This window comes from Anguilla anguilla, chromosome 13 (genome assembly GCF_013347855.1).
Source record: "Anguilla anguilla isolate fAngAng1 chromosome 13, fAngAng1.pri, whole genome shotgun sequence".
NCBI classification, from domain to species: Eukaryota; Metazoa; Chordata; class Actinopteri; order Anguilliformes; family Anguillidae; genus Anguilla; species Anguilla anguilla.
The window spans coordinates 3566364-3590472 of record NC_049213.1 but is presented as its reverse complement, the minus strand read 5'-3'; the positions used below and the strand labels follow the sequence as shown (position 1 = coordinate 3590472).

Below are 24109 nucleotides of genomic sequence, written 5' to 3'. Positions count from 1 at the left end.
TGTGGTGTGCGCTCTGTGTGGGTGCGCTCTGTGTGTGGGTGCGGCCTGTGTGGGTGCGGCCTGTGTGTGGGTGCGGTCTGTGTGTGTGTGTGCGGTCTGTGTGTGTGTGGGTGGGTCTGTGTGCGGTCTGTGTGTGGGTGCAGTGTGCTGTGTGTGTGTGTGTGTGCGGTCTGTGTGTGTGTGCGGTCTGTGTGTGGGCGCGCTGGTCTCTGATGCAGTGCAGTGACGTGCTGTTCTCAGGTCTCCCCCACACTGGGAATCCCAGCTCTGTCCTGCAGCTCTGCAGTCTCCCAGTGCCTCACCCTCCTCTCCTCACATTACTGCAGCCTCACATGACCCTTTACCCGCCGCCTTCACTCTTTCATTAGCCGTTTGTCTTCTCTCTCTCTTTCCTACATAACCCACTGCCTTCACTCTTTCATTAGCCGTTTGTCTTCTCTCTCTCTTTCCTACATAACCCACCGCCTTCACTCTTTCATTAGCCGTGTGTCTTCTCTCTCTCTTTCCTACATAACCCACTGCCTTCACTCTTTCATTAGCCGTTTGTCTTCTCTCTCTCTCTCCTGCATGAAGCCGTTTGTAAGCAGTAAACGCTGCGTCTTTCGCGCGGGTCGTTTTCTCCCGGAGACAGCGGGAGGCGGTCCTGGCGTGCGGGGTCTGGTTAGGGGCTCGCCGGGGAAGCGCGCGCGCGGTAGTCTTGGATCGGGTGTCCGTTCGACGCGCTCCAGATTCCGGCAGGTCCTGGAGGATGCTGAGCGGGATTCTCAGCGGTCACAAAGCAAAAGCGTGCAGTCACGCAGAATGCGCCATAAATAGACGTTTATTTTAAAATGGCGGAAGTTTTACTGGTGTCTGAAGATTTGAAGTATTTTGAGTGGATGATCTGAAAGAGAGAGTCACAAACTTTTTGATGGTCCTGGTTGGAGTGGTTGATCTGACCCGGATCTGTGTGTGTGTGTGCACGTGCGTGCATGCGCGTGTGTGCGTGTGTGTGTGCACACTTGTGTTTGTCTGTACAGAGGGTCCACATTATACATTATCCATTACAGTTTAGCACTTAATTCATGAAGCTTTTGAGGTCCTTTTCCGGTTTACATTGAATTGGTCCCTGAGCTGACGCTGTTCCGTCCCAGCTGCAACATGGAGCCATGTTATGCGAGTTTTTAAAAAATGTGAAAGGTTTTATTTTGGGTGCATCATGGGAAGGCGTGGCATCATAAGGCTGTGCGTGTGAGAACTGCAGAAGGCTGTGCGTGTGAGAACTTCCTGTACTCTGCGTCCTGATACGTGATTACACACCGAGTAACCAATACGGATCAGGTGATACGGACACGCCCGTACCCAAGAGGAAGTTTAAGAATAAATACTGTTTGACGTTGTTTAATGGGGAGGCTACGAAAAGATAATGGAAGTGTTTTTGATGAAGAAAACGTGCGGATGTGTGTTTATGTTGGGGATGGAGTGTTGCAGCGGTGATGTCATTTTGTAGGCCGACCTGGACAGGGGTTCCCTCCGCAGGCCTCCAGTGCTTTTGGGGATTTTGTTTTCTGCAGATAATAAGGTGTGATGCTGATGTGTGTCCCTGATGCAGGAGCTCCCCCTGACGGATCCCGCGCCATGTCGGAGGAGTGAGGGGCGGAGCTTGAGCGTTTCCCCCGGCGACCTCCCACCACCCCCACCCCACCCCCTCCCCCCCGCTTCTGCCCCCCCCCACCCCGCCCCCCCACCCCCCCACCCCTCGGTGCTCGTGCCTGCTATGGAATGCCCTCGCCCTGCCATCCGACCCAGCCGCCCACTGTAGGACCCGCCTCCGCTCCCGTCCCGCCCAGGGAACTGGCACTGCGCTCCTAATTTCAGCCACAGGTACGCCTCCCCACCCTTCTCTGGATTTATTTATTCCACCTTAACCAGCGCCAGGGGGCGCTGTGTCTGCAGGTTTAACTCCAGTCCTGGAGGGGGCGCTGTGTCTGCAGGTCTAACTCCAGTCCTGGAGGGTGCGCAGTGTCTGCAGGTTTAACTCCAGCCCTGGAGGGGGCGCTGTGTCTGCAGGTTTAACTCCAGTCCTGGAGGGGGCGCTACATCTGCAGGTTTAACTCCAGTCCTGGAGGGGATGTGGTCTCTGCAGGTTTAACTCCAGTCCTGGAGGGGGCGCTGTGTCTGCAGGTTTAACTCCACTCCTGGAGGGGGCGCTGTGTCTGCAGGTTTAACTGCAGTCCTGGAGGGCTGCAGTGTGTGCAGGTTTAACTCCAGTCCTGGAGGGCCGCAGTGTCTGCAGGTTTAACTCCAGTCCTGGAGGGGGCGCTGTGTCTGCAGGTTTAACGCCACTCCTGGAGGGGGCGCTGTGTCTGCAGGTTTAACTGCAGTCCTGGAGGGCTGCAGTGTGTGCAGGTTTAACTCCAGTCCTGGAGGGCCGCAGTGTCTGCAGGTTTAACTCCAGTCCTGGAGGGCCGCAGTGTCTGCAGGTTTAACTCCAGTCCTGGAGGGGGCGCTGTGTCTGCAGGTTTAACTCCACTCCTGGAGGGGGCGCTGTGTCTGCAGGTTTAACTCCACTCCTGGAGGGGGCGCTGTGTCTGCAGGTTTAACTCCACTCCTGGAGGGTCGCAGTGTCTGCAGGTTTAACTCCAGTCCTGGAGGGGGCGCTGTGTCTGCAGGTTTAACTCCAGTCCTGGAGGGCCGCAGTGTCTGCAGGTTTAACTCCAGTCCTGGAGGGGGCGCTGTGTCTGCAGGTTTAACTCCAGTCCTGGAGGGCCGCAGTGTGTGCACATATTGCTGTTTCCTCTCTCAGTTAGGCTTTTGAAATGCGGCATGTGCTGTAGCTAATTAAGTAGTGAAGTGCAGCAGATGGGTCCTGCATGTAAGATGGTGGTTCTACAGGCCCTGGGGTCCAGAGCAACTGGTGTGCTGCTCTTTTGCACTCACCTTACAATCAGGGAACTGTATACAGTCAACATGCAGAACAGCCTACGGCTCTCCAGGACCAGGGCTGGGGACCCCAGCAGACCCTGTGACACGCCAGGGCTGGGGACCCCAGCAGACCCTGTGACTGTCCAGGACCAGGGCCAGACCCTGCAGCCTGGGTTTTTGGGGGAACTCGTAGCTAGCGTAGGTAACCCATGGGGAGCTGGAGTTTCTGGTGCTGCATTACAGGGTCATAGTGCTGAACCTGGACACGCCCCCCTCATAAATATGCATGAGGCTCTGCTGATGAGAATGCTTTGGCTGGCTGATGAGTCTTCAGCTCCCCCCCTCTCTCTCTGGCCCCTCACAGGAGGTTTATCTGGGCTGTGACCCCGCCCCCCCAGCCCTGCCCCGCCCTCCCCCTGGGCTGAGTCCATGTCGCTGAGCGGCGGGCCGGACGTCCTGAAGGAGGGCGAGAGCGGAGCTCTGACCGAGCCGGCGGCCAGCCGAGGCAAAGCCGCCCTGCAGCCGCCCAGCCGGGAGGGCACCGCAGAGGGCATGGAGGCAGAGGAGAGCGCCACGCAGGACTCCCAGGTGCCCCGGCGCCCGCCGCTCGCTCGCTCACTCACCCTCTCTCTCACTCACCCTCTCTCTCTCTCGCTCACTCACTCACCTACCCATTCGCTCGCTTGCTCACACACTCGTTCACTCACTCACTCACCCATTCATTTGCTCACTCTCACACTCACTTAAGCCAAGCATACACAACACTAAAAACTTATCACTATTTCACTATTCAAAGTTCAAAATCACTATTTAAAGTCTAAATGCTATCCAAGGAGATTATTAACTCATTCATTCATTCTCTGATTAATGCACTCATTCACTCATACATTCATTCATTCACTCATTCAATAGGAACAATGCATTGCATCACTATGCCAGGCCATTTGATTTGAGCTCACAGGATCCCTGGGTTGTTGTCATTGGTTGATTGATTGATTGGTTCGTTAATGGATTTGTTTGTTCCATTATGGCAGTTAAAGACTGCACAGGAAGGTCTGCTTTGCTTGGCTGTGCTGGACCTGACTGTTTCCTGTTCTCTTTCCCTTTTTGTCTCACTCTCTCCTCTCTTTCACTCTTTTTCCCCCATTCTCTCTCGCTCCCTCTCTCCTTTGCCCTCTCTCCGCATCCCTCTCTCAGCGGCGGAGCCAGAACCACGGGCACGGCAGGAAACGGACCAAGGTGAGAAACGCCCGCTCTTCCTCTTCCTCATCCTCGCCTCCTCCCAGCAGGCTTAGCGGGCCCGAGGGAGCACGCAGCTCAAGTGCGCTTACTTACAGATTACCGCCTTACCGCCTTACCGCACTCTGTGGGTATTTTTGGGCTTGGGCTTGTGTTAATAGGATCCTGCAGTCTATATCTATCCCTCTCTCTCTCTCACTCTCCCTCTCACGTTTTCTCTCTCCATCCCACTCCCTCAGCTGTGTCTGTCCCTCTCTCTTTCACTCTTGATCTGTGCTGTCTCTTCCCCACCTCTCTCTCTCTCTACCCCTCTCTCTCTCTTCCCTGCCTCTCTCTCTCTTTATCCGTCTCTCTCTTCCCCACCTCTCTCTCTATCCCTCTCTCTCTTCCCCACCTCGCTCTCTATCCCTCCCTCCCTCTCTCTAACCCTCTCTCTCTTCCCCACCTCTCTCTCCCTCTCTCTCTATCCCTCTCTCTCTCCCCCACCTCTCTCTCTATCCCTCCCTCCCTCTCTGTTGCTACACACACACACACACACACACACACACATCCCCAGTATGTATCTGGGTCAGCCCTCTCTGCAGAAGAGCGTGCGAAGCCTCTCCACCGGGCTGACCTTGTTCTCCCGAACAGCCGCCCGGGCTCCTGTTGGCCGAGACGCCGAGCGTGTCAGGCGCCCTTTCCCAAAACGCCCGGCCCGTCGCCGCGCTACGCGATCGCACCCTGCACGCGCTCCCTCTCCTTCCCGCGGCGGTGCTCAGCAGCCTGAACGCCGCGCGGAGCCGAACGCCGCTCGGTTTCCGCAGCGCCGCGCTCGCTAACCCCCCTCCAAATCCCCTCTGGGGAAACGTCGCTTATACGCGCGCCGATTTATTACAGAAAATCCCGCCGTTATCCTGCGGATTACCCATCAAAACATTGGCATAGCGTCATTAATTAAAGCCGCAGTGAGTCACTTCGCGGATGAAACGTAGCTATCCGTGTGACAGTAACGGTTCGTTTGCGATCGCACAAAGCTACTAAGCCTGTTGGACACGACACACGCGTTTTCACAATTTTTTTTTTTTTGTGAGCTGTACCTTATGTTGTTTTTTTCCTGTTCGTTACTTGGCTTGATGAAAATGCAGGATTAAGATGGAGAATTGAGTGAGAAATATGAATCCTAGACTCAGAATTAAAGGAGCCCTTTGCAGTGCATGGTCATAAATATGCGATTAGAATGTTCTGGACTGAACATTCTAATGCTGATGTCACAGTCACTGCTGAGGACTGAAAGCGATGGAGTTCACTTCAATCAAAATTATTCCAAAAACCTGCTATTCAGAGGGCTCAAGCACATCCAGGCTATTACTTTGAAAATATTTATAGGTGACAAGCAGGTAGCGGAATATGTCAGGTTAAGCTGACCGATGTGGGTTTGGAGAGATGCAAACCGCTTTGGTTCCTGAGTGCATTTCCCTCATTAAGCTCTGTTGTCCGTTCTACAGACTGTATGTCATCGCAACCTGCTGTAGGGTCAAAGCATGGGGTTGGGGTTTGGGGTTGGGGTTGGATGAGGGGGATAAGGTGGGGAGAGTCATTTGTTCTGTGCATGTTTATTATTATTGTTCCTGCAGTTAGCGCTGCTAATGTTAGCGCTATGTCTGTTATTGTTCCTGTAGTTAGCGCTGCTAATGTTAGCGTTGTGTTTGTTATTGTTGTGTTCACTGATGTTATTGTCTTATTGTCATTATTGTCCTCACCGCTCTCATAACCAATGCTACCGTGTCAGTATCATAGAAACGGGATTCAGATTAATGCTGCATAGTGGCTGAGTAAAGTTGGTCTAATAATGTTGCTAGCTGTGGTCAGCCTATGTTGTATTGGATACAATCACAGCAGAGCGGGAGCCTGATGGAAACTGTTAGCCTGCTGGGCTTGCCTTTCCGAGCCCTCAGTCCCGGGGATTGGTTCAGTTCGTCAGCAGCGTACGACAGACTGCGGGAACAGAATGGCGTCTTTTTGCTGACTTCCGTAAACGGACCACTTTAGGGAAAGAACACGGAGACATTCTCACACGTTCAGGAGCAGCGGCTGATGGACCGAGCCGCCAAATCTTTCCAACTGCCTTCTGAAAGGACGCTCGCCAGATACCGCAGTTATCATTTTATAGAACCGGCGCTCTTCAACTTGGAATGCCAGTCTATTCTAATCTCTTGTCCTGTGGCCTAAATTGAAGTAACATGATGTGCAGTATAAATTAAATCCGTCACCACGCGTCGCCCCGCTAGGCTATTGTGTCAGGAGCCGTGTCATTTTATTGCTTTGCGCTGATGAACACGTAATTAGTCCATAATTGTGTGATTAGTCACGAGTCTGCGCGTGTTGCGCTGCTGCTGTTAATGGTTTCCGATCTGAGCGCGCCCACGGAGACCCCTGCAGGCCCGCTGCTGAACTGCAGGCCGCGGTGCCCTGACGGGCTCCTGCGTGATTCTTTCGCGTATCGGCCGCGGCAAACGGAAGACGGGAATAAAGCCCGTCCGACGTGATTGCTGGAGAAGGAAAACTTTATTCGCCGCGCAGAAACGAGCACGTTGACCCGCCGTGGGGTCTCCGACGGCACGGCGGCACGTTTGACTGCTGACACGCCTCTCACTAGCCTGTTTTAAAATAACCGGGCAGTACGCTCCCTAACCTGGCCTGAGACACTGGGAAGGGTTGGGCTGGATTCACTAGATCCACGTCCTATTTTTCGTACATCCACAGGCAGAATGCTTCTGATCGGAGTAAAGAATCTCTAACTGGCCGCAAACTAACAGGCAAACCAATGCCGAAGCAGCTGTAACCATGACGACCCGGTGACCTCCACGCCGGTCTCTGGTCTTCCCCAGCGGAGGTCTGTGTCTTCCGCCCGGCCTTAACGGGGAAAGCGCTCTGGGCATCCACGAGCGCGTTCGCGAGGATGGCGTGTGGGGCTGTCAAAAAATATTCGAAGTTCGAAAACTATTCGAAAATCTTTCTTTTTTTTTTTAAAGTTCGAACCTAAATTTGAGCACTCGAATATTAGTTTTGGATCCCGCGTTTTGTAATTAACATGCAGGCTTTAATTTCATGCGGCGAATCATGTTCATGCACGCAAAGTTCATTTCCTGTGCAAACGTTACTTCCTCTGTCAACAAAAAAACGTTCTGCCCTGGACCCAGAGCAAGTGGATCGTCTGGTTTTGGTGATCTGGTGATACTTTCAGCTCTATTGACACCTAACGTTACTGGTCAGCTAGGCTCGCGAGCCAGTCTCTTTTTTCACTTCGTTCAACAGATCTGGTCAGCTAACAATTTAGGCTAAATGATGTTCCCATGGCAGGCTATGTTTCCTTTCTTTTCTGAAGATTTTGATAAAATTGAATGATGAAAGAAGTTAAACAAACTAAACAGAGTGAGTAATTTATGTTGTTTTAGGCTACAGGTGTTAGCCGTTTTTGTGTTAAGAAATAAACAGGGATTTCCTATAAACAATCATTTCCTGATGATGAATAAATGCCGATGTGTGGCAAATTACATCCACGTGGAAGTGCTTTATTCATTTGCGCATTAGGCTATAGAAACTGCAGGGGGCTCATTTATAAAATGAACTTGCGTGCATAAGTCAAGTGAAGACCTGACGTAGAGCCACAACCGTTTTCACGGTCAAATCGAGTCATGTTGAAATTTTTTTAAAGCACTACTTTGACGTGATTTTATATGCACGCGCCACACAGTTGATCTAAAATACGTTTTGTAAATGAGGCCCCAGATGTAGTAACCTATTATTAAAGTTCACCGATGTCTTCTATTCTACTGCCCGCTCGTGGAAAATAACACATAGGCCAGTTTAGAGGGAGCATATAGCGCCCGAGAATAAGTGGCTTATTTTTGTGAATTATAGGCAAATGATATATATGTCATATGTCCTTTGAGCCCCCCCCCCCCCGCGCTCTTTTGGGGTGAGAGGTGTCCTATGGGTCTGTGTTTGTGAGGATGGAGTGTAGCTCTACGCCCCCCGCTGTTTTGGGGTGAGAGGTGTCCTATGGGTCTGTGTTTGTGAGGATGGAGTGTAGCTCTACCCCCCCCCCCCCCCAGCTCTTCATCGCGTCTCCACCCTGCTCACGTTAGCCTGCGCGCGCGTGTGTGTGTTCGACTGCGCGCGTGTGTGTGTTAGCCCTGTGCGTGTCTTAGCCAGCGCAGAGAGATGATGCGTCATAAAACTAAAGGTCACTGCTTTGTTATTGCCAAGCGCACGGAGGAAGCATTGGCTCTTTGGATAAGAGGGTACGGACCACAATGCTTTGCTCTCGCAGAGTCTCTCTTAGAGTGTCTTTTTTGGGGCGTTTGCAGTCGCACTCTGTAGGACAGCCGGTCTCAAGCCGTGTCTGAATCCCCCTCGTGTGTTTGGAGGTCCGGCAGGAGGGTGGGCTGCCTGCGCTCTCTGAAAGTAGAAGTGAAGAGCTGTTAAAAGTGTTTGGACGGGCTCAACAGCGTGCGGGTCTCTTTCCTCAGTCCAACGCCAAGCAGAAGCTCGTCCGCAGTCTGGCCGTCTGCGAGGAGTCCTCTGGACCGTTCTCCGATGGGCCTCCGGAACTGCACACACAGGTACTCACCAGAACCTTCAGCCAATCACACCCCCACACACAGGTACTCACCAGAACCTTCAGCCAATCACATCCCCGCACACACAGGTATTCACCAGAACCTTCCTCCAATCACAGCTCCACACACAGGTACTCACCAGAACCTTCCACCAATCACAGCTCCGCACACACAGGTACTCACCAGAACCTTCCACCAATCACACCTCCACACACAGGTATTCACCAGAACCTTCCTCCAATCACATCCCCGCACACACAGGTATTCACCAGAACCTTCCTCCAATCACAGCTCCGCACACACAGGTACTCACCAGAACCTTCCACCAATCACACCCCCGCACACAGGTATTCACCAGAACCTTCCACCAATCACACCCCCGCACACAGGTATTCACCAGAACCTTCCACTAATCACACCTCCGCACACACAGGTACTCACCAGAACCTTCAGCCAATCACAGCTCTGCACACACAGGTACTCACCAGAACCTTCAGCCAATCACATCCCCGCACACACAGGTATTCACCAGAACCTTCCTCCAATCACAGCTCCACACACAGGTACTCACCAGAACCTTCCACCAATCACAGCTCCGCACACACAGGTACTCACCAGAACCTTCCACCAATCACACCTCCACACACAGGTATTCACCAGAACCTTCCTCCAATCACATCCCCGCACACACAGGTATTCACCAGAACCTTCCTCCAATCACAGCTCCGCACACACAGGTACTCACCAGAACCTTCCACCAATCACACCCCCGCACACAGGTATTCACCAGAACCTTCCACCAATCACACCCCCGCACACAGGTATTCACCAGAACCTTCCACTAATCACAGCTCCGCACACACAGGTACTCACCAGAACCTTCCACCAATCACACCCCCACACACAGGTATTCACCAGAACCTTCCACCAATCACAGCTCTGCACACACAGGTACTCACCAGAACCTTCCATCAATCACACCCACACACACAGGTATTCACCAGACCCTTCCTCCAATCACAGCTCCACACACACAGGTATTCACCAGAACCTTCCACCAATCACAGCTCTGCACACACAGGTATTCACCAGAACCTTCCACCAATCACACCCCCACACACAGGTATTCACCAGAACCTTCCACCAATCACACCCCCACACACAGGTATTCACCAGAACCTTCCACCAATCACACCCCCACACACAGGTATTCACCAGAACCTTCCACCAATCACACCCCCACACACAGGTATTCACCAGAACCTTCAGCCAATCACAGCTCTGCACACACAGGTATTCACCAGAACCTTCCACTAATCACAGCTCCGCACACACAGGTACTCACCAGAACCTTCCACCAATCACACCCCCACACACACAGGTATTCACCAGAACCTTCCACCAATCACAGCTCTGCACACACAGGTACTCACCAGAACCTTCCATCAATCACACCCACACACACAGGTATTCACCAGACCCTTCCTCCAATCACAGCTCCACACACACAGGTATTCACCAGAACCTTCCACCAATCACAGCTCTGCACACACAGGTATTCACCAGAACCTTCCACCAATCACACCCCCACACACAGGTATTCACCAGAACCTTCCACCAATCACACCCCCACACACAGGTATTCACCAGAACCTTCCACCAATCACACCCCTGCACACAGGTATTCACCAGAACCTTCCACCAATCACACCTCTGCACACACAGGTATTCACCAGAACCTTCCACCAATCACACCTCTGCAGACACAGGTATTCACCAGAACCTTCCACCAATCACAGCTCTGCACACACAGGTACTCACCAGAACCTTCCACCAATCACACCCCCACACACAGGTATTCACCAGAACCTTCGACCAATCACACCTCTGCACACACAGGTATTCACCAGAACCTTCCACCAATCACACCCCCGCACACAGGTATTCACCAGAACCTTTCACCAATCACATCCCCGCACACACAGGTATTCACCAGAACCTTCCACCAATCACACCTCTGCACACACAGGTATTCACCAGAACCTTCCCCCAATCACACCCGCACACACAGGTATTCACCAGAACCTTCCACCAATCACACCTCTGCACGCACAGGTACTCACCAGAACCTTCCACCAATCACACCCCCACACACACATGGTATTCACCAGAACCTTCCACCAATCACACCCCCACACACACATGGTATTCACCAGAACCTTCCACCAATCACACACCTGCACACACAGGTATTCCAGAACCTTCCGCGTACTACGGCAGCCATTGCGGCTCACAGGAAGACAGAATTAGATGGGTTTCATCATGATTGGGATTAACCGCCTGTCCATCTGGCGAAACCAAATGAATTTGTGTAGGAGATTAGCGCTAATCAGGCTAATCGGTGAGCCAATGAGAAGCCTTCTCCTGTGTCACTGCAGTGAACTCGCTTTTCCCTCCTGTCAGGGTCTAAATCCCGCTTTTAGACTACCTTAATGTACCAGGCTTAAATTGTGCCTGGACTACTGACTAAAGGACTTAAATTGAGTAAAATTATGTTTCTCTGTCCCGGAAAGGCCCTAAGGAATTCTAGAAATGTTAAAATTGGTATAAAAATGCATTATTGTGTGGCAAGCAGTATGTTAGCTGTTAAAATGGTGGCTTCCTTCAAAACGAACCTCAGTCCTCTTCTTATCTGAACGTTTGTTTGATCTGACAGCGTTAGCTCTCCAAATCTTAGGCCTCATTCCGTGGGACACCAGTGCAACCAGTTTCATCTGCCCCCTGAAATTTCTCAGGAAGATCGCAAACAAACGCAAAACACTTTATGTGCACAGTGAGTCGTGTCCATAACGATACCGTGTAACCTGTTCCACCCTCGTTAGCAATTCGCTAATTCGTTCATTTTTTGTCCCTGGGGCACAAGCACCGTCACCAGCGCTTTGAAAGATGGACCCCTTTGATGATGGATGAATTCTTTGAAATCATATTGCTGTCAGTATCCGTGTGCGTTAAAGTGGCAGAAGTATCGGCTTTATCTTAGTCCGTAGCCTCAGCTCCTCCCCTTCCATTTTGAGGTGCTTCCCTTTTTTACGACCAGAGAGAAGATTCACGAAGAGCAGGTTTACGGAGACTGTTTAAATCGTTCCTCTGCTGTACGCTACTGCGTGGGAATGTTCTTCTACCCCCAGGAATGTCTTTCACAAACACTGCTTAAACAAATCCATGCGTTCTGGCCGGTCCTGATCCACTCCAGCCACCTCTCCTTACTATTAATATCTTTTTTCTTTTCTTATGGCCAATTTCATTTACCTGTCGTTTGTCCTTAGAGCCATTCTGTGTGCAAACGAAAGAGAAGCAGTTAGCAGGTGTGTGTTTGGTAGTGCTGGAGGTCCTTTTTGTTATAAGCCAATGGAAAGGAAGGATTTTGAACCACCCCCCCCCTCTCAGGACATCATCCAGCTGCACGTCAGCTGTCCCTCGGACAAGGAGGAGGAGAAGTCCTCCAAAGAGGAGGGCGAGAACGAGGAGAAGGAGAAGAGCAAGGAGAAGACCCCGCGGAAGATGCTCTCTCGCGGTAAACGGCCTTCCCGCCGGGCGCAGCCCCTAACGTCTGCGTCACTGCACGTGCGCGGGGGTCCGTGTGTGTGTGTGTGTGTGTGTGTATGCGTGTGTGTGACTCTGTGTTTGTGCGTTTAGCCAGGTTGGCATTTTTCTCTAACACTCCTGGTTAAGTGCATTTTGAATAAATAGCTGCAGTTAAAAGAAGCACAGTTACCTGAACAGTGTGAGTGTTAGTGTTCTGAGCTCTACGGCAGTATTTTTATTCTGTTTGCTCCACACTGATGCGCCTGCTCAACACGGCACACCACCTGCTCAACACTACACACCTGCTCCACACTGCTCCTCCTGCTCCACACTGCTCCTTCTGCTCAACACTGTGGCTCCTGCTCCACACTGCTCCTCCTGCTCAACACTGCACACCTCCTGCTCAGCACTGCTCCTCCTGCTCAACACTGCATGCACCTGCTCAACACTGCTCTACCTGCTCAACACTGCACACCTCCTGCTCTGCACTGCTTCTCCTGCTCAACACTGCTCCTCCTGCTCCACACTGCTCCTCCTGCTCAACACTGCTCCTCCTGCTCCACACTGCTCCTCCTGCTCAGCGCTGCTCCTCCTGCTCAACACTGCACACCTCCTGTTCAACACTACACACCTGCTCAACACTGCTTCTACTGCTCAACACTGCATGCTCCTCCTGCTGAACACGGCACACCTCCTGCTCAACACTGCACACCTCCTGCTCCACACTGCTCCTCCTGCTCAACACTGCACCTCCTGCTCCTCCTGCTCAACACTGCACACCTCCTGCTCAACACTACACACCTCCTGCTCCACACTGCTCTTCCTGCTCAACACTGCACACCTCCTGCTCCACACTGCTCCTCCTACTCAACACTGCACACCTCCTGCTCCACACTGCCGCGGGGTCTGCTGCTTTCTGTTAACACCTTAAAATCAGCTGCCGCTTCACACCCTAGAGACGGTAGGGGGGAGGGGAGGGGAGGGGAGGGGCCGGGTGAAGTTTACAGTAATTTGTGGTCCTCAGGAGGTGAGTGTGTAATCATGTGCTTCTCCCTCTCAGACTCCAGTCAGGAATACACTGACTCCACTGGTATCGACGTGCACGAGTTCTTGGTCAACACACTGAAAAACAACCCCAGGTACTGCCCCCACACGGGCCGCCCAATCAAAACAGAGCGACAGCCACGCCCGCATGCAGAAACAGAGCAGGGCGCTCTGCCGCTGCTCTTTGATCTTGGTGAAAGCCCTTTGTCTCTCTCTCTCTCTCTCATCTCCCTCTCTCTCCCCCTCCTCCTCTCTGTCTACCTCTCTGACTCTCTCTCTCCCTCTGTCTCTCCCTCTCATCTCTCTCTCTCCCTCTCCCTCTCTTGCTCCCCCTCTCCCTCTCTCACTCTCTCCCTACCTCTCTCGCTCTCTCTCTCCCTCTGTCTCCCTCTCAGTTTTCAATTTCAAGGTGCTTTATTGGCATGACATACACGGTGTTGCCAAATCAGGAGTTACAAATAACAGCAGTAATTAAAAATAAAACGTGCTTTGATTCTTACTCTCTCTCTCGCTCTCTCTCTTTCCCTCTCTCTCACTCTCTCTCTTTCCCCCTCTCTGTCCAACAGGGATCGAATGATGCTGCTCAAACTGGAACAGGATATCCTGGAGTTCATCAACGATGACAAGTGAGGCAGATTCCGTGCTACCCCTCTCCCTGAAACACACACTACACCACTCCGATTTTACCTCCTGGCGTCCGCCTGGGTATTTATAGGCCGCTGTAGTAGCCGCGTGCGCGTCCGACGGGAGCGTTCACGCTTTGCATGCTGGGTCGCGTTACCCCCGAGGGACTCCGCGGCCCGCCGCTGGACCCCGGCGGTCCCCTCCGTTACGCTGACGCACTCGTCTGACGGGGAATCCTGCGCTCCCTCCCTCTCTCTTTTTCCTGGCTCCTGTTCTTCACCCTGGCGTCCGAGCGAATCTTCCTATCGCGGTCTCGGTGATCCATTTCAGTTTCCATTTCTGAAGGCTCTTTCACGAGCGGCCCGGGCCTTATTTACAAATGACATCTTCGATAGACACAGTAATTACATAAGGAAATACCTAATGGACGCAGAATTGTGGGGGGATTTTTTTTTAATGCATATTGTACTTACAAGTGCATTACATATTTGTGTTACAATGATGCCAAACAGAGAGATGGTTAACACAGAAGATTATTTCAGCATTTTTATATTATTCAGCCACAGTAGTGGTGGTGAACGGGCTTAGATGGTCTCTCTCTGCAGTATGGTCTCTCTCTCTCTCTCTCTCTCTCTCTGCAGTAACCTGTATAAGGGGTTACATGGTCTCTCTCTCTCTGTGTAGTAACCATCATAAGGTGAAAGGGGTTAAATGGTCTCTCTCTGTGTGCAGTAACCAGTATAAGGGATTTGATGGTCTCTCTCTCTGTGCCTGTATAAGGGATTTGATGGTCTCTCTCTCTTTGCAGTAAACAGTATAAGGTGAAAGGGGTTATTTGGTCTCTCTCTCTCTCTCTCTACAGTAACCAGTATAAGAAGTTTCCTCAGATGACCTCGTACCATCGCATGCTGCTGCACCGTGTGGCTGCCTACTTCGGCATGGACCACAACGTGGACCAGACGGGCAAGGCCGTCATCATCAACAAGACTGGCAACACTCGCATGTGAGCGCAAACACACACTCTAACCGTGAGCCAATGGGAGGGCAGGCTGGGACGGAGGCAGTACCCATGAGCCAATGGGAGGGTAGACTAGGACAGAGGCAGTACCCATGAGCCAATGGGAGGGCAGGCTAGGACGGAGGCAGTACCCATGAGCCAGTGGGAGGGCACGCTAGGACGGAGGCAGTACCCATGAGCCAGTGGGAGGGCAGGCTAGGACAGAGGCAGTGACCCTGAGCCAATGGGAGGGCAGGCTAGGACGGAGGCAGTACCCATGAGTCAGTGGGAGGGCAGGCTAGGACAGAGGCAGTACCCATGAGCCAGTGGGAGGGCAGGCTAGGACGGAGGCAGTACCCATGAGCCAATGGGAGGGCAGGCGAGGACAGAGGCAGTAACCCTGAGCCAATGGGAGGGCAGGCTGGGACAGAGGCAGTGACCCTGAGCCAATGGGAGGGCAGGCTGGGACGGAGGCAGTACCCATGAGCCAGTGGGAGGGCAGGTTAGGACAGAGGCAGTACCCATGAGCCAGTGGGAGGGCAGGTTAGGACGGAGGCAGTACCCATGAGCCAGTGGGAGGGCAGACTAGGACAGAGGCAGTACCCATGAGCCAGTGGGAGGGCAGGTTAGGACGGAGGCAGTACCCATGAGCTAATGAGAGGACAGACTAGGACAGAGGTAGTTACCATGAGCCAATTGGAGGACAGCATAAGACAAAGGTAGTAATCCTGAGCCAATGGGAGGGCAGGCTAGGACAGAGGCAGTACCCATGAGCCAATGAGAGGACAGACTAGAACAGAGGTAGTTACCATGAGCCAATTGGAGGACAGCATAAGACAAAGGTAGTAATCCTGAGCCAATGGGAGGGCAGACTAGGACAGAGGCAGTACCCATGAGCCAGTGGGAGGGCAGACTAGGACAGAGGCAGTGACCCTGAGCCAATGGGAGGGCAGACTAGGACAGAGGCAGTACCCATGAGCCAGTGGGAGGGCAGACTAGGACAGAGGCAGTAACCCTGAGCCAATGGGAGGGCAGACTAGGACAGAGGCAGTGACCCTAAGCCAATGGGAGGGCAGACTAGGACAGAGGCAGTAACCCTGAGCCAATGGGCTGTTGTCTTGACACATGCTCCTCCCCGCAGCCCGGAGCAGAGGTTCTCCGAGCACATCAAGGACGAGCGGAACATGGATTTCCAGAAGAAGTTCATCCTGAAGAGGGACGACGCCAGCATGGACAAGGATGACAACCAGGTAGGAGCAGCGTGCTGTTCACACGGCTCGAGCGCTCCACACAGGAGGGTGAACTGGGAGGGGTCTGGGCAATCGATGGTTAAAGCCATCTCAGCCGCCATCTACTGTACCGCTGGGATTAAACTCCTGATTGGAGTGCTTGAGGTGGAGACTGTGGAGGTGGTGTCTCTTTGAGTTACGTACGGGTTATGAATGTAAGGCCTTACGCAGCCAATCAGCTGAAGGGGGCGTGGTTTGGACAGCCACATTCGTAACTGGACAAAGACACCTTGCTCATGCAATATGTTCTCAGGACTGTTTAATGAGCTGCACCAGCAACTGGTCAAGAGCAAACCTGGGTCAAATACGTACTTGTTTTGGATTCAAATGATTTTCTACGCTTTACTGATCTTGTCTGGTGTATTGGAACTAATGAAATACTCTCAAAAAGTGCAAACCCCGCCTTCTGGTCATATTGGCTGGTTTAATTACACCAGGCAAGATCAATAGAGCACAGAAATGTATTTGAATTCAAGACAAATACGTATTTGACCCAGGTCTGGTCAAGAGTGCCCCCTATGGGCCTGAAAATTCAGGAAACACCACCACAAAAGTTGTGTGCAGATGGCAATATGATCCTAAACTGAGGATCTGAGACACCAGTCCTGGAGGGCCAGTGTCTGCTGGTTTAACTCCAGTCCTGGAGGGCCGCAGTGTCTGCAGGTTTAACTCCAGTCCTGGAGGGCCGCAGTGTCTGCAGGTTTAACTCCAGTCCTGGAGGGCCGCAGTGTCTGCAGGTTTAACTCCAGTCCTGGAGGGCCGCAGTGTCTGCTGGTTTAACTCCAGTCCTGGAGGGCCGCAGTGTCTGCAGGTTTAACTCCAGTCCTGGAGGGCCACAGTGTCTGCTGGTTTAACTCCAGTCCTGGAGGGCCGCAGTGTCTGCAGGTTTAACTCCAGTCCTGGAGGGGCCGCAGTGTCTGCAGGTTTAACTCCAGTCCTGGAGGGCTGCAGTGTCTGCAGGTTTAACTCCAGTCCTGGAGGGCCGCAGTGTCTGCAGGTTTAACTCCAGTCCTGGAGGGCCGCAGTGTCTGCAGGTTTAACTCCAGTCCTGGAGAGCCGCAGTGTCTGCAGGTTTAACTCCAGTCCTGGAGGGCTGCAGTGTCTGCAGGTTTAACTCCAGTCCTGGAGGGCTGCAGTGTCTGCAGGTTTAACTCCAGTCCTGGAGGGCCGCAGTGTCTGCAGGTTTAACTCCAGTCCTGGAGGGCCGCAGTGTCTGCAGGTTTAACTCCAGTCCTGGAAGGGGTGAAGTCTCTGCAGGTTTTTGTAGTTTTCTGTTGGTCAGCATCCAGTGTAGACTCTGGGAAGATGAGGTGTGGATCTATAGCCAATCAATCAGTGCCTTAGCTTTATCCCTTAAGGGTGAAACCCACGGATAGCCTACAGACACTGCGACAGTCCAGGGGCTGAGTTTGAGACCCCTCCTCTCAGCGCTGAATACGGCAGTGTAGTGCAGTTAGGCACACGCGTTCATTACTGCACGCTAGCACCTTAATCTTTTCATATCCGTAATGCCATGCCATGTAACAGCAGAGTCCTTAATCTCATTAATGCCTTGGATGTATCCAGAGTAGAACAACTTGGAGTTAAATGCAAGATGGATGGATGGATGTATGGATGGAGTTAGAAGGTGAAGTCTTGTGGCGCAGACTGCAAACCTGTTCCAACAGAATTCAACAGACCCCGAATACCGCTCCTTATGATGTTATAGGTTTAGCATTTAGCATTAGAGCGCTATGTTAGCATTATACCCTCCATCCGTTTGCTCATTAAAGCTGCAGATCTGCAGTCTCCCCCTTGCGCCCCCTGTGGCGGTTAGCGTTATGTTGCAGGTTTCTGTAATGAATCCTGCTGTCGATAGACTGGCGTCGTCTCCGCTCTCTGACTCACCTTTGCACTCTTGCGAGCCGTTCTGAATTAGAACCCAGTTCTATGCAGTTCATATAAAGCGTAGTCGGCTAGGCGTGCACGAACAGGCTCTGAGCGGCATGCTGGCCGAGCCGTTAGCCTAGCGTCCGTCTCCAGCCCCAACAGCCATCTCCCAGTATAACACCTTCATGCTCTGTCCGTGTTATGCTATCTGCAGTGTATTTCAGAGGAAACTGCTCTGACATGTCCTGAATGTCAGTAGTTATTCCCAGTCTATTCTCAGTCCCGGGTTCTGCCTGGAGGCCAGTCTCGGCAGTTCCTGGTCACCCAGATGCATGCTGGGAAAGCACACATTCCAGGACAAAACGAGCGTCTTTTTCTTTATCCGGCTGCCACCCGTTGACGGATCATGGCTGCTGGGTGATGAAGAAACCTCCACTTGCTCCTGATCAAAATGTACCATCGTGCAAAAGAGCCGTTCGCTTTGTTCTGCGTATTACCCAAAACGCACCTTTTTGTTTTAATTGTTTGCGATTTGCGGGAATTTCTATTTCAAATCAACGTTTTGACCCAGGTCTGTTTGAGGGATGGATGGTTGATGATGAACCCCTCCCATCCCAAAGTGACCGTCCCCCTGTCCCTCTGCCCCCCCCCACCCCCCCCCGCAGATTCGCGTGCCACTGCAGGACGGGCGGCGCAGTAAGTCCATCGAGGAGCGGGAGGAGGAGTACCAGCGGGTTCGAGACCGGATCTTCGCCCGCGAGGTGCGTGGGTGACCCGCCGTTTACGGACCCGCCTTTGACCCCGCCCTGTTTCCAGCGAACGCTCCTGCCACAGTGTCTGGAGAAACGTCTGGCTTCTAGAATCTTAGCTGTTTGCGTCAAAGCTTTAACCCAAATGGTGAAACACTGTGTGTATGCGCTTGTGTGTGCACAGTCTCTGGGGTTATCAATGATGAAATACTTTTCATAGTTATCAACCTTAGAGCCAAAATTTCCTCATACGTAATATACGTTCAATATTCTGCTCTCAAAAATTTCTGCTTTCATTGGCTGCCATGTTGTTCAAGAAATTTGATACCAATCCCTGATTGGCTAGAGGTGGTGATGGATGGGAATCTTAGTAGGACTGGGGGAAAAAATCTAGTCAGTTTGTGGCTCTGAGGAGACTCTAGACTCACTAGATACTCAACTCTGTCATCGTGACATTCTTACTTGAGTTCTGTCTTGAGCTCAATGCCTGAAATACTCAGATTTTGAAATAACTTCTCAATAGTTAGCAAAGGCACGTGGACAGTACTGGGGGCAGTGTGAATTCTGTACTGTAGTATAGCACAGGAAGCTCCTGTCACCAGCCAGAACCTCCTGTAGTTCTGGAGGAGAGAGAGCGCTGGAGCAGGAGCTGAATATCTGGTCAGTCTATAGAATCGGGGGTCACCGTATTGGCCTCCATGGGGTAGAGCCGTTTGCAGAACCCACCCTAACTCAAGCCTGTTTCTCTGTCTTTGCAGTCCTCTCAGAACGGCTACATCAACGACAACAGGTGAGTGTCCGCGCCGCCACTGAGACTCTAATGTGACGCCGCAGCAGCAAGGCATGATGGGAAGGTGCTGGGCTCAGCCGGAGGTTTGAGGCTGTCAGCCCAGAGAGAGCCAGATGCTCACCTCTGGTCCTCAACAGATGGATTCGAACCCTAGCGGGGCTTTGTAGCTACACTTTTAAATCCATTTCGGTGGCCGTAGCGCTGGTTTGATGGGTGGGGGATGGGCTTTTTCGGTGGCTGATTTGCGGGTGATTTATGTTTTGGAAAACAAGAACAGAAATGCGTTAGGAACTTAGCCCCGCCCAGCTGCATGTCCGTAAAAGGATAGGCCAATCAGATCTCAGCCCACCCAGAATGAAGCTGGTTCAGTGTATTTTGTACTTACTCAAGTATAATAATAGTAAAGAAAACACCCCAGTGCTCTTCACCCTTTGAAAATTAGGGTTTTTGGAATGTTTTTTTTCTTTTTCCCAAAAGTTTAAGTCAATGTTCTAGAACTCCATGGCTGTCAGTTACCAGTAGTGATTGTGACATCAGCATTAGAATGTTAAGAACATTCTAATTACATACTTGTGACCTCACACCTTAGAGGATTTAGTGTATGAAGTGTTGCAGGTATGCATGAGTGCACCCTAAAAAGCTGTTAATTTGGGGGGGGGGGAGTGGGGGTCCAGACTCAGCAGTGGGCTCTCCTGGGCTGGGGTGTGGAAGGGCGAAGTCATGCAGTGTACATACGGTGTTGTGTTGCTCAAAGTTGGGGGAGGTGCTTTGCCCCGCCCTCCCCCTCCCTCTTCCTCTCCTCCTCTTCCTCCTCCTCCTCCTTCAGCACAGTAACCCTGGCGTTTCTCTCCCAATGTGACCCCCGCAGACTTTCCACCGACGGCTACTCCTCTAGCTCCCAAAAGAGGAGACAGATCTTTAGGTACTGGCGGGGGGGGGGTCCTCTGTGTTGTTGCCATGCCCGTCTCCGGTGGTGACTCCTGTGCTCTTCTCTTGCTTGCCGTTGGCTAATGCGCTGTGGGTGTCACCCCCCCTCCCCCTCCTCGTCTGTGCATGGCTGCTTTCGTGCTCCTCAGAGACTCCGCCCCCCCTCTGCATCGTCGCCACATTTCTCTGATGACGCATTGCATTTTCCAGTCTTCTTCTTTGTTTTCTTTTTTTTTTGTTTGTTATTGTAGTCTTTTTTTTTTTTTTGGTTTTTTGCCTGCACCTCATGGTGCCTTCCCCAAGAGGGAGCGCCTGTATGATGCACGTACGACTACAACGACCAGAATCCCCCTCACCTTCCGCGCGAGCGCGTGGCCTCCGCCCCGGAGACGTGCACACCTCCGTGTCTGTGCGCGTGCATGTGTGCTTCATCCCTCCAGATGTGCGCTCCCTTCTGGAGGGAGGATGCGCGTTCCTTTCGGTCGGAGAGTCGCTCTGGACCGCGGGCGTGGCCCCGGGCGTGGCCCCGGGGCTCGACAAAATGCTCCTAAGATGCTCTGCGTTTGCGTTTCCGACCGACGAGGACACGCCCACTGCTTCCTGTGGCCTGCGTTCAGGCGTAATTGGGTCAGCCGGAGTAAACATTCGCCTGCTTCAGTCTCTGCTGAGCCTCACTGGTGTGTGCAGAGTGAGAGAGAGCGAGAGAACGCTTCTATAAAAAGACTCCCTCTAATGGTGAATGTGGCGGGGGGGGGGGGTGATGGAGGGAGAATGTCATGTGATTCTCATGCAGGGTACCTGTTTTCACATTTATTTATTTATTTTTTGTCCGTTAACAAGCTCACGACCCCCCACCCCCACCCCCCCCCACCCCCCACCCACTTCAAATAGAGCGGCAAAGACCTTTATATAGTTCATCCATTAATCATAGCTTCTCTGAAATATTTATTAGCCTTCACCACTGTCAAGAAATAAAATGGAATTTAGTTCCTGGTTTTCTGTTTCCCCTCTTCTGTTCTCTCTGTGTTTTCCTGGCGGGATCTGAAGCTGATCTCTGCCCATATCTGAGGCTGATCTTTGCTCGTATCTGAAGCTGATCTCAGCCCATATCTGAAGCTGATCTCTGCCCAGATCTGAAGCAGATCTCTCCTCATATCTGAAGCTGACCTCTGCCCATATCTGAAGCTGACCTCTGCCCATATCTGAAGCTGACCTCTGCCCATATCTGAAGCTTATCTCTGCACATATTTGAAGCTGATCTCTGCTCATATCTGAAGCTGATCTCAGCCCATATCTGAGCTTCTCAGCCCATATCTGATGCTGATCTCTGCTCATATCTGAAGCTGATCTCTGCCCATATCTGAAGCTGATCTCAGCCCATATCTGAAGCTGATCTCTGCCCATATCTGAAGCTGATCTCTGCCCATATCTGAAGCTGATCTCAGCCCATATCTGAAGCTGATCTCAGCCCATATCTGAAGCTGATCTCAGCCCATATCTGAAACTGATCTCTGCCCATATCTGAAGCTGATCTCTGCCCATATGTGAAGCTGATCTCTGCCCATATCTGAAGCTGATTTCTGCTCATATCTGAAGCTGGTCCTCAGAGCTGTTGGGAGGGACTCGATGACGTGTCGTGTTTTTGAGGTTACGGCTGATTTCCGGTCGACGAACGTCGATTTGTTTCGGTTAACATGCATTTCCTTCCCCGTCAAATAAAGCGAATTGGGGATTTACCTGTGTCTCAGAACGCAGGAAGAGAGAGCATTGGCAGAATTTGCATCTGTTTAAGTTTTATGATAGTAATTTTTATAATTATTGGTTTTCTTGGCAGCTGCCCTTACCTGACAGCACTACACGAGGCAGACTGAGTGTGTATACTACAAAGCTATAGAACAGTGCATAGACGTGACCGTGGTGACACTGTGTGCTTGATATTGTGTGTCACTTTTGTGTGTCACGTGTGTGTGCGTTGTTTGTGGGAGGGGTGAAGGGATGCGTGTGTCTGGTTGCACCTGTTAGGGGGTGGTGGCATGTTTGTGTGTGTGTGTGTGTGTGTGTGTTTCCGTGTGTGTGGGTTTCTGTGTGTATGTTTGTGTGAGTGTGTGTGTGTGTGTCTGTGTGATTGTATGTTTGTGTACCTGCACAGAGCCCCTCTGTACAGTGTTGTGTGTTGTGTGTCGTGGCTGGTCTGTGATCAGGGCCTGGTTGTGCTTTTGTGCTTCCTCTGTCAGTGCTGTGTTTGTTTGTGTTTGTTTGTTCGTTTGTGTGTTTGTTTGTTTTTTTGTTTGTTTGTTCTGGGTACCGTGAGACCCACGTTTCTGCCGTTCTTTATTCATGCATGTGTGTTTCTCTTCACCTGTGGACAGTGTGCGAGTTACTATCTGTGCAGTGTGTGAGTTGCCTGGACCGTTCTTTTATTAGCCCACATTCAGAGTGGTGTTTTTGAGAGGTGTACTCCTCTGTGTGTGTCCTTCACGGTCCCCAGTTAAACCGCTGCCCTTTCCCTCCTCTCTCCTCTGTCCGCTCTCCTCCACCCTCTCTCCTCCCCCTCTCCTCCCTCCTCTCTCCTCCACCCCTTCTCCTCCACTCTCTCCTCCACCCTCTCTCCTCCCTCCTTTCCTTCCTCCTCTCTCCTCCACCCCCTCTCCTCCACCCTCTCCTCTCTCCTCTCTCTTCCACCCACTCTCCTCTACCCTCTCTCCACCCTCTCTCCTTCATCCCCTCTCCTCCACCCCTCTCTCCCCCTCTCTCCTCTACCCTCTCTCCACCCCCTCTCCTCCACCCTCTCCTCCCTCCTCTCTCCTCCACCCACTCTCCTCTACCCTCTCTCCACCCTCTCTCCTTCATCCCCTCTCCTCCACCCCTCTCTCCTCTACCCTCTCTCCACCCCCTCTCCTCCACCCCTTCTCATCTGCCCTCCTCTCTCCTCCACCCTCTCCTCCTCCCCCTCTCCTCCCTCCTCTCTCCTCCCCCCTCTCCTACGTCCTCTCTCCTCCACCCTCACTGCTCCACCCCCGTGCGCAGGGGGAACCGGGAGAGCTCCAGCCGGGCGTCGAGCAGTCGCCAGAGCAGCACGGACAGCGAGATGAAGTGCCTGGAGCCGCGTCCCTGGAGCAGCACCGACTCGGACAGCTCCAACCGCACCCTGCGGCCGCCCGTCACCAAGGCCAGCAGCTTCTCGGGCATCTCCATCCTGACCCGCGGGGACAGCCTGGGCAGCAAGGGGTCCCAGGGGAGCTCCCGAGGCTCGCGCTCTGGTGAGAACTCTGAACCACGCTGACATCGCTCAAAATCAAACTATGTTGCTATCGCTCAGAATCAAACCACGCTGACATCACTCAGAATCAAACCACACCAACATCACTCAGAATCAAACCACACCAACATCACTCGGAATCAAACCACACCTACATCACTCGGAATCAAACCACACGGACATCACTCAGAATCAAACCACACCAACATCACTCAGAATCAAACCACGT

The 24109-nt window shown here is 52.3% G+C and overlaps 1 protein-coding gene across 5 annotated transcripts in view; it reads left to right on the top strand.

The window, feature by feature from the left end:
- The first annotated feature begins 1734 nt into the window (after window positions 1-1734).
- Window positions 1735-24109, top strand: part of LOC118211880 (R3H domain-containing protein 2) — a 42833-nt gene continuing 20458 nt past the window's right edge. For 3 of the 5 annotated variants that reach the window (XM_035389440.1, XM_035389438.1, XM_035389437.1), the window contains exons 1-13: window positions 1735-1863; window positions 3269-3492; window positions 4102-4143; window positions 8658-8750; window positions 12195-12321; window positions 13393-13471; window positions 13943-14002; window positions 14863-15003; window positions 16139-16247; window positions 18821-18916; window positions 19663-19694; window positions 20563-20616; window positions 23649-23881. In XM_035389440.1, the coding sequence (XP_035245331.1) occupies window positions 3334-3492; window positions 4102-4143; window positions 8658-8750; window positions 12195-12321; window positions 13393-13471; window positions 13943-14002; window positions 14863-15003; window positions 16139-16247; window positions 18821-18916; window positions 19663-19694; window positions 20563-20616; window positions 23649-23881 (1225 nt within the window). In that variant the 5' untranslated portion in view covers window positions 1735-1863; window positions 3269-3333. The remainder of the gene's footprint in view (window positions 1864-3268; window positions 3493-4101; window positions 4144-8657; window positions 8751-12194; window positions 12322-13392; window positions 13472-13942; window positions 14003-14862; window positions 15004-16138; window positions 16248-18820; window positions 18917-19662; window positions 19695-20562; window positions 20617-23648; window positions 23882-24109) is intronic. The other 2 variants (XM_035389441.1, XM_035389439.1) reach the window with 1 other exon arrangement.